Source organism: Pelophylax lessonae (genome assembly GCF_965119305.1).
Source record: "Pelophylax lessonae genome assembly, chromosome: 8".
In the NCBI taxonomy this organism is placed as follows: Eukaryota; Metazoa; Chordata; class Amphibia; order Anura; family Ranidae; genus Pelophylax; species Pelophylax lessonae.
The window spans coordinates 24,893,661-24,906,714 of record NC_138775.1 but is presented as its reverse complement, the minus strand read 5'-3'; the positions used below and the strand labels follow the sequence as shown (position 1 = coordinate 24,906,714).

General features: G+C 48.0%; 2 protein-coding genes across 2 annotated transcripts in view; one reads left to right on the top strand and one right to left on the bottom strand.

The window, feature by feature from the left end:
• Positions 1 to 13,054, bottom strand: part of LOC309562133 (kelch-like protein 10) — a gene marked incomplete at its 3' end in the record, with an annotated part of 516,189 nt that overhangs the window by 266,246 nt on the left and 236,889 nt on the right. The gene's annotated exons all lie outside the window — the stretch shown is intronic.
• Positions 10,863 to 13,054, top strand: part of P4HTM (prolyl 4-hydroxylase, transmembrane) — a 121,398-nt gene continuing 119,206 nt past the window's right edge. Inside the window, exon 1 of the mRNA XM_082266428.1 lies at positions 10,863 to 11,285. Coding sequence (XP_082122554.1) covers positions 10,947 to 11,285 — 339 coding nt within the window. The 5' untranslated portion in view covers positions 10,863 to 10,946. The remainder of the gene's footprint in view (positions 11,286 to 13,054) is intronic.

The window sequence follows — 13,054 nt, the reverse complement described above, 5'->3', positions numbered from 1 at the left end:
ACATGAGTTGCTAGATTTCAGCGGTTTCACACTTGTACTAGAAATCCAATAATTTCTTACAAAGACAAAGGACTGGACACTTCCCAGTGACAACTGTTATGGCTGGCACTATTTTGCTCTGCGCTTTCAGGCTAATGCACAGAGGAAGATATTTAAAATTTGCCTCCAGTGCTGAAGCGGTGCCAGTGAAGATGAGGGATGGATCACGTCAGAGGCCAATCCTGCCGGAGATTTGACAAAGAACAGGTCCGGGCACTTCTCCCAGGGAATGTGCTGGCTTCTTAAACATGGCCAGCTCTCCAGGATTGTTTTGATAAGTCAGAGATAGCGGTTATTTTCAGCAGAGGGCCCCTCCGGGAACAATTTCTACAGTTTGTCTTGGTGACGTGATTTAAGAAGGCTGTGAAATGACAAAAATCACCTTTATTTGTATGTTCTGTTCTACTGAAGAGAGTAATTCTCACGATAGATTAGTGGAATGCATCATATTTGTTAATGTGCTACCAATAATTACCTGTTTTGTTTTACCTGAACAACTTCTAGTGGTTCTTCCAGCCCTACCATGACTGCCTAGAATAGCATTTCTCAATCGGGGTTCTGTGGAACACGAGGGTTCCTCTGGAGGTTACTATGGATTTCTTAAGCAATTTCTGACTCTCAAATAATCATTGATACCAAAGATCTTGTTATCTATCTGTAAGGGGAGCAATCATCTCATTGACTCCCAAAGTAAGGAACATTCCTCCGAATGACCCCCATTGTAAGGAGCTTTCTACCTAATGATCACCAGCTGAAGGAATATTCTCACTGGCCACTAAGGTAAGAACCATTCTTCCCAATGACCACAATTGTAAGCAGCTTTCTACCCACTGATCAACAAGGCAAGTACCATTCTTCCCACCGACCCCAAATTTAACCACCTGCCATCCGCACTACAGCCTATATACGGCTGCAGCGCGGACTTGAATTTTCGGGAGGCCGTTTTTATACGGCCTCCCAGAAAGAGTCTCCCTGCGCGCATCGGGGAAAATCTGTGTTGGCCGTGTCCCTTGGACACAGCCGATCACAGATCGTGGTGAATGGCCAATCACAGCGGCCATTCACCACGTGATCGCACCGTCCAATGAGAGATGATCTCATATGTAAACATATGAGATCATCTCTCATCGCCAGTGCGCCTTCCTCACACAGAGCCTGCAGTGTGAGGAAGGAGGGAGAGATGCACAGCGCCAGGGACACACAGGAATGTAATCAGGGCACCGATCACCTGTGCCCTGATTACTAGAGGTAAATAAAACATACACACAGTGCCCGCCGTCAGTGCCCCCCATCAATGCCCACAATCAGTGCCCATAGTGCTGTCAGTCAGTGCCTGCTCATCTAGGCACTGATGAGCACTGACTGGCAGCACTATGGGCACTGAGTGTGGGCACTGATGGTGCTGCTCATCAGTGCCACCCGTCAGTGTCCATCCGCCAGTGCCCAGCAGTGCCACCTCTGTGCCCATCAGTGCCGCCTATCAGTGCTCATCAGTGCGGCATATTAGTACCTCCTCATCAGTGCCCATAAGTGCAGCCTATCAGTGCCGCCTCATCAGCGCACATCAGTGAAGGAGAAAAATTTATTTTCAAAATTTACTCGCAGAAAATAAAAAAAACTTTTTTTTTTTTTTTTCAAAATTTTCTGTCTTTTTTCTTTTTTTTTGTAAAAAATAAAAAACCCAGAGATGATTACATACCACCAAAAGAAAGCTCTATTTGTGTGAAAAAAATGATAAAAATTTCATATGGGTACAGTGTAGCATGACCGCGTCAAAATGTGAGAGCGCTGAAAGCTAAAAATTGGTCTGGATGGGAAGGGGGTTTAAGTGCACAGTAGGCAAGTAGTTAAGGAGCATTCTCCCCACTGACTACCAATGTAAGGAGCATTCTCCCCACTGACCACAAATGTAAGGAACATTCTTCCCACTGACTACCAATGTACGGAGCATTCTCCCCACTGACCACCGATGTAAGGAGCATTCTTCCCACTGACCACCAATGTAAGGAGCATTCTTCCCACTGACCACCAATGTAAGGAGCATTCTTCCCACTGACCACCAATGTAAGGGATTTTTTCCCATTGATCACCAATGGAAGGAGCTTTTTTCCCCACTGACCACCAATGTAAGGAGCATTCTCCCCACTGACCACCAATGTAAGGAGCATTCTCCCCACTGACCACCAATGTAAGGAGCATTTTCCCCACTGGCCACCAATGTAAGGAGCATTCTCCCCACTGGCCGCCAAAGTAAGGAGCATTTTCCCCACTGGCCACCAATGTAAGGAGCATTCTCCCCACTGGCCGCCAAAGTAAGGAGCATTCTTCCCACTGACCACCAATGTAAGGAGCATTCTTCCCATTGACCAGCAATGTAAGGAGCATTCTTCTCACTGACCACCAATGTAAGGGATTTTTTTCCCATTGATCACCAATGTAATGAGCATTCTCCCCACTGACCACCAATGTAAGGAGCATTCTCCCCACTGACCACCAATGTAAGGAGCATTCTCCCCACTGATCACCAATGTAAGGAGCATTCTCCCCACTGACCACCAATGTAAGGAGCATTCTCCCCACTGGCCACCAATGTAAGGAGCATTCTTCCCACTGACCACCTATGTAAGGAGCATTCTCCCCACTGACCACCAATGTAAGGAGCATTCTCCCCACTGACCACCAATGTAAGGAGCATTCTCCCCACTGACCACCAATGTAAGGAGCATTCTTCCCACTGACCACCTATGTAAGGAGCATTCTCCCCACTGACCACCAATGTAAGGAGCATTCTCCCCACTGACCACCAATGTAAGGAGCATTCTTACCACTGACCACCAATGTAAGGAGCATTCTTCCCACTGACCACCAATGTAAGGAACATTCTTCCCACTGGCCACCAATGTAAGGAGCATTCTTCCCACTGGCCACCAATGTAAGGAGCATTCTTCCCACTGACCACCAATGTAAGGAGCATTCTTCCCACTGACCACCAATGTAAGGAGCATTCTCCCCACTGACCACCAATGTAAGGAGCATTCTCCCCACTGACCACCAATGTAAGGAGCATTCTTCCCACTGACCACCAATGTAAGGAGCATTCTCCCCACTGACCACCAATGTAAGGAGCATTCTTCCCACTGACCACCAATGTAAGGAACATTCTTCCCACTGGCCACCAATGTAAGGAGCATTCTTCCCACTGGCCACCAATGTAAGGAGCATTCTTCCCACTGACCACCAATGTAAGGAGCATTCTTCCCACTGACCACCAATGTAAGGAGCATTCTCCCCACTGACCACCAATGTAAGGAGCATTCTCCCCACTGACCACCAATGTAAGGAGCATTCTTCCCACTGACCACCAATGTAAGGAGCATTCTCCCCACTGACCACCAATGTAAGGAGCATTCTTCCCACTGACCACCAATGTAAGGGGTATTCCTTTCACTGGTACAAACAAGTGGAAACCACCCCACCCCAACAGTTCCTTCCACTGACCACCAATGTAAGGAGTATATTCCCCACTGACCACCAATGTAAGAATTATTCTCCCCCACTGACTACCAATGTAAGGAGCAATCCCCCCACTGACCACCAAGATAAGATAAAGGACATCCCTCTCCATCTTTTCCAATCATTGGATGCCTTGTAGTCCTTGAAAGAAATACAAGACATTCTGTGAATGATAGCAGTGCCAAGTTATTAACCCTGTGTGTTCTGTGTGCAGAGGGGAAGTGGCTCACACAAAACCCCATCATGATTTGGAAGGTCACAGTGATCACTGTATGAGCCTTAAATACTATAGTGATTTCCAGCTTCCCCAGCAGCCTATTGGATATGAGATATACTGTACTACATTGTCCCAAGCTGGACCAATATATGTATCCATTACAAATAATTCCTGGAGTTCAGCCTCAACAATAAACCTAACATGATTCAGTTTTTCACATTCTACCCAATACAAAAAAAAATGTTTTGGCTGCAGATCAGCTTTAAGTGAATGGTGCTACTACCTTTGAACGGCTATTAAATGCAACAGGATCATTTATTCAAATCAACACAATATACACCCGTCTCTAGAGTCCACTGTTGACAAGTCCTCCTAAAGTCACTTGTCTTGCAGGGACAACAGGCTGGGAAGGAAAGAGCTGGATGATACCAGCGTGTGTATATACATACAGTATCTCACAAAAGTGAGTACACCCCTCACATTTTTGTAAATCTTTTATTCTATCTTTTCATGTGACAACACTGAAGAAATGACACTTTGCTACAATGTAAAGTAGTTAGTATACAGCTTGTATAACAGTGTAAATTTGCTGTCCCCTCAAAATAACTCAACACACAGCCATTAATGTCTAAACCGCTGGCAACAAAAGTGAGTACACCCCTAGGTGAAAATGTTCAAATTGGGCCCAAAGTGTCAATCTTTTGTGTGGCCACCATTATTTTCCAGCACTGCCTAAACCCTCTTGGGCATGGAGTTCACCAGAGCTTCTCAGGTTGCCACTGGAGTCCTCTTCCACTCCTCCATGAGGACATCACGGAGCTGGTGGATGTTAGAGACCTTGCGCTCCCCCACCTTCTGTTTAAAGATGCCCCACAGATGCTCAATAGGGTTTAGGTCTGGAGACATGCTTGGCCAGTGGCGTAGCGTGGGTTGTCAGCGCCTGGGGCAAGGTAAGTAATTTGCGCCCCCTACACAAATCTACTAGACCACTACACTGACACCCACACTGACCTATCTTATTCCTACACTGACCTACCTTATTCCTGCACTAACCAACCTGATCTCTACACTGACCTACCTAATTTCTATACTGACACCTACACAGACCTACCTGACCACTACACAGACCTACCTGACAAGCACTACACAAACCACTAAATAGACCTACCTGTTTCCGGCACTAACCTACCTGATCACTATACTGACACCTACAGAGACCTATCTGACCACTACAGAGACCTACCTGATTCCTACACTAACCTACCTGATTACTATACTGACACCTCACCACTACACGGACCTACCTGATTCCTGCACTAACCGACCTGATCACTACACTGACCTACCTTATTACTACACTGACCCCCTACACTCACATTCCTGATTCCTACACTGACCTACCTGACACCTTCACTGACCCGTACACTGGCCCCCCTTCACTGACCCTTCTTCCCTGCCCCTCCTTCAATGACCCCCCTAGACTGGCACCCTACACTAAACTCCATGTACTGACACCTACACTGACCCCCCTACAGTGACACATACACTGGCCCCCCCCACACTGACCCCCACACTGACCCCCACACTGACCCCTACACCGACACCTTCACTGACCTCTTCCCTGACCGCCCTACACTGATTCCCCCTACACTGACACTTACCCCTTTACACTGACCCCCCCTTACACTAACACCCCCTTCACTGAACCCTTACACTGACCCCCCTACATTGACCCCTTCACTGACACCTACACTGACCCCCCCCCCCCCCCGCATTGACACCTACACTGACCCCCCCCCCCCCCGCATTGACACCTACACTGACCCCCCCCGCATTGACACCTACACTGACCCCCCCCCCCCCTGCATTGACACCTACACTGACCCCCCCCCCCCTTCACTGACACCTTCACTGAACCCCCCTTCACTGACACCTACACTGACCCCCCTTCATTGAAACCTACACTGACCCCCCTTCATTGACACCTACACTGACCCCCCTACACTGATCTCTCCTACACTGACATGGTACAGGAGAATGCAGGGCTGTGGGCATGGTAATGGTACAGGAGAATGCAGGGCTGCGGGCATAATACAAGAGTATGCAGGGCTGCTGCCATGGTACAGGAGAATGCACGGTTGCGGGCATGGTACAGGAGAATGCAGTGCTGCGGGCATGGTACAGGAGAATGCAGGGCTGCGGGCAGGGTGCAGGAGAATGCAGGGCTGCGGGCATGGTACAGCAGAATGCAGGGCTGTGGGCATACTACAGGAGATGCGGGGATGGTACAGGTGTGCCATCCCCGCAGCACTGCATCCCTTGTAGTATGCCCGCAGCCCCACATAATGGCAGGTAGTGCGGCTGTGGAGGAGTCTCACACTTACCTGTTCCTGAGCGCCATAGAGTTAAAAATGGCACCGCCCGGCGGGAGCACGTAATTGCGCATGCGCCGCCGCCGCTCGGGAAAGCTTGTATACGTTAGGTTATTCCCGGGAATAGCCAAACGTGTACGGCCTTTTCCGAACGGCGCATGCGCGATGACAATTTTGGCGCTGGGCAGTGCCATTTTTAAATTTAAGTCGTCTCAGGAGCACGGTCAGCCCGGTGTTCCATTAAAAGGCCCCCTAAACTAGTGACACTGGCGGGGTCGTGGGATGCACCCCCCCCACCGGTTTTGTGCCCGGTGCGGCTGGCCCCCCAGCACCACCCACGCTACGCCACTGTGCTTGGCTAGTCCATCACCTTTACCCTCCGCTTCTTTAGAAAGCCAATGGTCATCTTGGAGGTGTGTTTGGGGTCGTTACCATGTTGGAATGCTGCCCTGTGGCCCAGTCTCTGAAGGGAGGGGATCATGCTCTGCTTCAGTATGTCACAGTACATGTTGGCATTCATGGTTCCCTCAATGAACTGTGGCACTTCAGTGCCGGCAGCACTAATGCAACCCCAGACCATGACACTCCCACCACCATGCTTGACTGTAGGCAAGACACACTTGTCTTTGTACTCCTCACCTGGTTGCCGCCACACACGCTTAACACCAACTGAACCAAATAAGTTTGTCTTGGTCTCATCAGACCACAGGAGATGGTTCCAGTAATCCATGTCCTTAATCTACTTGTCTTCAGCAAACTGCGGGCCTTTTTGTGCATCATCGTTAGAAGAGGCTTCCTTCTGGGACGACAGCCAGGCAGACCAATTTGATGCAGTGTGCGGCGTAAGGTCTGACCACTGAAAGGTTGAACCCCCCACCACTTCAACCTTTGCAGCAATGCTGGCAGCACTCATACCTTTATTTCCCAAAGACATCCTCTGGATATGACGCTGAGCACATGCACTCAACCTCTTTGGTCGACCATGGCAAGGCCTGTTCTCAGGGGAACCTGTCCTGTTAAACCGCTGTATGGTCTTGGCCACCATGCTGCAGCTCAGTTTCAGGGTATTGGCAATCTTCTTATAGCCTAAGCCATCTTTACGTAGAGCAACAATTCTTTTTTTTCAGATCCTCAGAGAGTTCTTTGCCATGAGGTGCCATGTTGAACTTCCAGTGACCAGTATAAGAGAGTGAGAGCGATAACACAAAATTTAAGGTCCCTTTCACACATTCCGGTCCGTCGACGGACTCCGTTTATCTCAGCGGGGGATTGATCCGCCGATCTCCCACTGAGCAGGCGAATGGCAGCTGTGTCTCTGCGCTGTGTACGGAGACACAGCTGTCAGGTACCGCTGTTCTCTATGGGGGAATCGATTGGGAACGGACCGTCTGTCCATTCTCATCTGAACTGCTGGATGGATGGAAAATAGGGTTTCCATCGGTCAAGATTTGATGGATCGGATCGGATGTCAGCGGACATGTCTCCGCTGACATCCGATGCCCCATAGAGATGCATGGGGCATCCGTTCAGATCCGCCAAAAAAACGGACAGGCGGATCTGAACGGTCCGCCTGTGTGAAAGGGGCCTAACACACCAGCTCCCCATTCACACCTAAGACCTTGTAACACTAACGAGTCACATGACACTGGGGAGGGAAAATTGCTGATTGGGCCCAATTTGGACATTTTCACTTAGGGGTGTACTTACTTTTGTTGCCAGTGGTTTAGACATTAATGGCTGTGTTTTGAATTATTTTGAGGGGACAGCAAATTTACACTGTTATACAAGCTGTGCACTCACTACTTTACATTGTAGGAAAGTGTCATTTCTTCAGTGTTGTCACACGAAAAGATAGAATAAAATATTCACACAAATGCATGTGTGTGTGGGGGGGGGGGGGGGGGTGTACTTTTTGTGAGATACTGTATATACAGTGGGTACGGAAAGTATTCAGACCCCCTTAAATTTTTCACTCTTTGTTATATTGCAGCCATTTGCTAAAATCATTTAGGTTCATTCTTCTTCCTCATGAATGTACACATAGCACCCCATACTGACAGAAAAACACAGAATTGTTGACATTGTTGCAGATTTATTAAAAAAGAAAAACTGAAATATCACATGGTCCTAAGTATTCAGACCCTTTGCTCAGTATTTAGTAGAAGCCCCCTTTTGATCTAATACAGCCAGGAGTCTTTTTGGGAAAGATGCAACAAGTCTTTCACACCTGGATTTGGGGATCCTCTGCCATTCCTCCTTGCAGATCCTCTCCAGTTCTGTCAGGTTGGATGGTAAACGTTGGTGGACAGCCATTTTTAGGTCTCTCCAGAGATGCTCAATTGGGTTTAAGTCGGGGCTCTGGCTGGGCCATTCAAGAACAGTCACTGAGTTGTTGTGAAGCCACTCCTTCGTTATTTTAGCTGTGTGCTTAGGGTCATTGTCTTGTTGGAAGGTAAACCTTCGGCCCAGTCTGAGGTCCAGAGCACTCTGGAGAAGATTTTTGTCCAGGATATCCCTGTACTTGGCCGCATTCATCTTTCCCTCGATTGCAACCAGTCGTCCTGTCCCTGCAGCTGAAAAACAGCCCCACAGCATGATGCTGCCACCACCATGCTTCACTGTTGGGACTGTATTGGACAGGTGATGAGCAGTGCCTGGTTTTCTCCACACATACCGCTTAGAATTAAGGCCAAAAAGTTCTATTTTGTTCTCATCAGACCAGAGAATCTTATTTCTCACCATCTTGGAGTCCTTCAGGTGTTTTTTTAGCAAACTCCATGCGGGCTTTCATGTGTCTTACACTGAGGAGAGGCTTCCGTCGGGCCACTCTGCCATAAAGCCCCGACTGGTGGAGGGCTGCAGTGATGGTTGACTTTCTACAACTTTCTCCCATCTCCTGACTGCATCTCTGGAGCTCAGCCACAGTGATCTTTGGTTCTTCTTTACCTCTCTCACCAAGGCTCTTCTCCCCCGATAGCTCAGTTTGGCCGGACGGCCAGCTCTAGGAAGGGTTCTGGTCGTCCCAAACGTCTTCCATTTGAGGATTATGGAGGCCACTGTGCTCTTAGGAACCTTAAGTGCAGCAGAAATCTTTTTGTAACCTTGGCCAGATCTGTGCCTTGCCACAATTCTGTCTCTGAGCTCTTCAGGCAGTTCCTTTGACCTCATGATTCTCATTTGCTCTGACATGCATTGTGATCTGGAAGGTCTTATATAGACAGGTGTGTGGCTTTCCTAATCAAGTCCAATCAGTATAATCAAACACAGCTGGACTCAAATGAAGGTGTAGAACCATCTCAAGGATGATCAGAAGAAATGGAAAGCACCTGAGTTAAATATATGAGTGTCACAGCAAAGGGTCTGAATACTTAGGACCATGTGATATTTCAGTTTTTCTTTTTTAATAAATCTGCAACAATGTCAACAATTCTGTGTTTTTCTGTCAGTATGGGGTGCTATGTGTACATTCATGAGGAAGAAGAATGAACTTAACTGATTTTAGCAAATGGCTGCAATATAACAAAGAGTGAAAAATTTAAGGGGGTCTGAATACTTTCCGTACCCACTGTATATATATATATATATATATATACACACACACATTTTTTTATTATCATTATTTTGAATACATTAATCAGTGTATCTTCCCCAGGACCACCTCGTGCTACAACAGAAGATCCATTCATACAGGACTTATATATAGGCCATGTCATGTCATACACCTGTAGTGTTGGAGCTGCCCCTAGTCACCAAAGGACCTTTACTGCTCACATATGAAGGTTGAATTTATTTGTTTTTTTGCGGCTATTTTTCTTTTTTGATTATGTGCCTTATGTTTTATTTTATTTGCTTTTTGAATATCTATCTCCTGTTATAATATTATATATATATATATATATATATTTTTTTTTTTTTACCCATTTGAACCAAGCAGGATAACACACAACCTCTTTGCAAATGTGAGACCTAGTGATGTGTCTAATGAGTTAGTATAGATTATCTCACCCCCTTTCCTGTCACCTTGGTTGATTGATTGCTTCTCCAATCTGCAGTTGCAAGAATTTGGTTGATTGGGGGTTGTGGTACACTATACTCTGCTGCACCCCTGGGGGGGCTCCATGGGTAAATTACGAATTGCAAAGATAATATTGAAGATTCGGCTAATAAGTTGAAAATCAGGTTTGAAAAAATATCAACAAAAACAATATTAACAATAATAATAACAGTAATGAAAGTATTAATAATCATGATAATATTTTGGCAATAATGAACATAACAATAAAAGCAAGAATAATAAAAACAATAATAATAATAACAACAATAATAAAAATAATATCAACAATACAAATAGCAAAACTAATATTCACAATAAAAATATTATTAATAACAATAAAGAAAGTATTAATAATCATAATAATAATTTTATCAATAATGAAAATACCAATAAAAGTAAGAATAATAACAATAATGACAGTAATAATAATAATAGAAGTGGTTTGTGTCCAGTGGAGGAAATCACCATAGAGATCTCTGGCTGGGGCCTCTCTGGTGTCGGCGGACGGAGCGCAGATCCTCAGCTGTCTCCTGACACTCTCCATCCCTCCCGCGCTGACAGCCGTAATCACGTGACCAGGGAAGAGATGCCCGTCTCCTAGGTAACCCTCCTTCCTCTGGTCCTCCTCGTGACGTCTCCATGCCCGGGCCCCGCCCCCAGGTGTCACTTAGCTTAGGTAGCCGCGCGCACCGCCGTCGCCAGGGTGACCGGCGCATGCCCGGCGTAGCTTGTTCAGGGCCCCGGGGGCGGGATGGAGAGCCCGCTGAACGGGGGACTCCCTCAGGATGAACCCCCTCCGCTACCCCGGGACCGGCTGTCCGGACTGCAGAAGGGGAACAGTGTGTGCTCCCGCTCGTACTTCGTGGTGGTGATGGTGTTCGTCCATGTCTACATTCTGAATGTCATCGCTCTGCTCCTCTATGTGTACTACAGCAACGGGCCGCTGGGGGGCGACACCACCACCTCCTCCTCCTCCTCCACTACTACTACTACTACTACCACCACAGGGGGGCCTACCACCGACACCTCCACCCCCGACCGGGGACACCACACCGACTACCGACACCTACCCCGCCTGGAGGGCATCAAGGTGAGTGATAACTCCTCCCCATACACCTACCTGAGTGATAACTCCTCCCCCTACATATACCTGAGTGATAACTCCTCCCCCTACATCTACCTGAGTGATAACTCCTCCCCTGCCCCTACCTGAGTGATAACTCCTCCCCCTACACCTACCTGAGTAATAACTCCTCCCCTACACCTACCCGAGTGATAACTCCTCCACCTACACCTACCTGAGTGATAACTCCTCTCCTGCACCTACCTGAGTGATAACTCCTCCCCTGCACCTACCTGAGTGATAACTCCTCCCCTGCACCTACCTGAGTGATAACTCCTCCCCTGCACCTACCTGAGTGATAACTCCTCCCCTACATCTACCTGAGTGATAACTCCTCCCCATACACCTACCTGAGTGATAACTCCTCCCATACACCTCCCTGAGTGATAACTCCTCCCCCTACACCTCCCTGAGTGATAATTCCTCCCCCTACATCTACCTGAGTGATAACTCCTCCCATACACCTCCCTGAGTGATAACTCCTCCCCCTACACCTCCCTGAGTGATAATTCCTCCCCCTACATCTACCTGAGTGATAACTCCTCCCCATACACCTACCTGAGTGATAACTCCTCCCCCTACATCTACCTGAGTGATAACTCCTCCCCCTACATCTACCTGAGTGATAACTCCTCCCCTACACCTCCCTGAGTGATAACTCCTCCCCTGCCCCTACCTGATTGATAATTCCTCCCCCTACACCTACCTGAGTGATAACTCCTCCCCCTACATCTACCTGAGTGATAACTCCTCCCCCTACATCTACCTGAGTGATAATTCCTCCCCCTACACCTACCTGAGTGATAACTCCTCCCCCTACATCTACCTGAGTGATAACTCCTCCCCCTACATCTACCTGAGTGATAACTCCTCCCCCTACATCTACCTGAGTGATAATTCCTCCCCCTACACCTACCTGAGTGATAACTCCTCCCCCTACACCTACCTGAGTGATAACTCCTCCCCTACACCTCCCTGAGTGATAACTCCTCCCTTACACCTACCTGAGTGATAACTCCTCCCCTACACCTACCTGAGTGATAACTCCTCCCCTACACCTACCCGAGTGATAACTCCTCCCCTACACCTACCTGAGTGATAACTCCTCCCCCTACATCTACCTGAGTGATAACTCCTCCCCCTACACCTACCTGAGTGATAACTCCTCCCCTACACCTCCCTGAGTGATAACTCCTCCCCCTACACCTCCCTGAGTGATAATTCCTCCCCATACACCTACCTGAGTGATAACTCCTCCCCCTACACCTACCTGAGTGATAATTCCTCCCCCTACATCTACCTGAGTGATAACTCCTCCCCCTACATCTACCTGAGTGATAACTCCTCCCCCTACATCTACCTGAGTGATAACTCCTCCCCCTACACCTACCTGAGTGATAACTCCTCCCCTACACTTACCTGAGTGATAACTCCTCCCCCTACATCTACCTGAGTGATAACTCCTCCCCTACACCTACCTGAGTGATAACTCCTCCCCTGCACCTACCTGAGTGATAACTCCTCCCCTACACCTACCTGAGTGATAACTCCTCCCCCTACACCTACCTGAGTGATAACTCCTCCCCCTACATCTACCTGAGTGATAACTCCTCCCCTACACCTACCTGAGTGATAACTCCTCCCCTGCACCTACCTGAGTGATAACTCCTCCCCTGCACCTACCTGAGTGATAACTCCTCCCCCTACACTTACCTGAGTGATAACTCCTCCCTCTA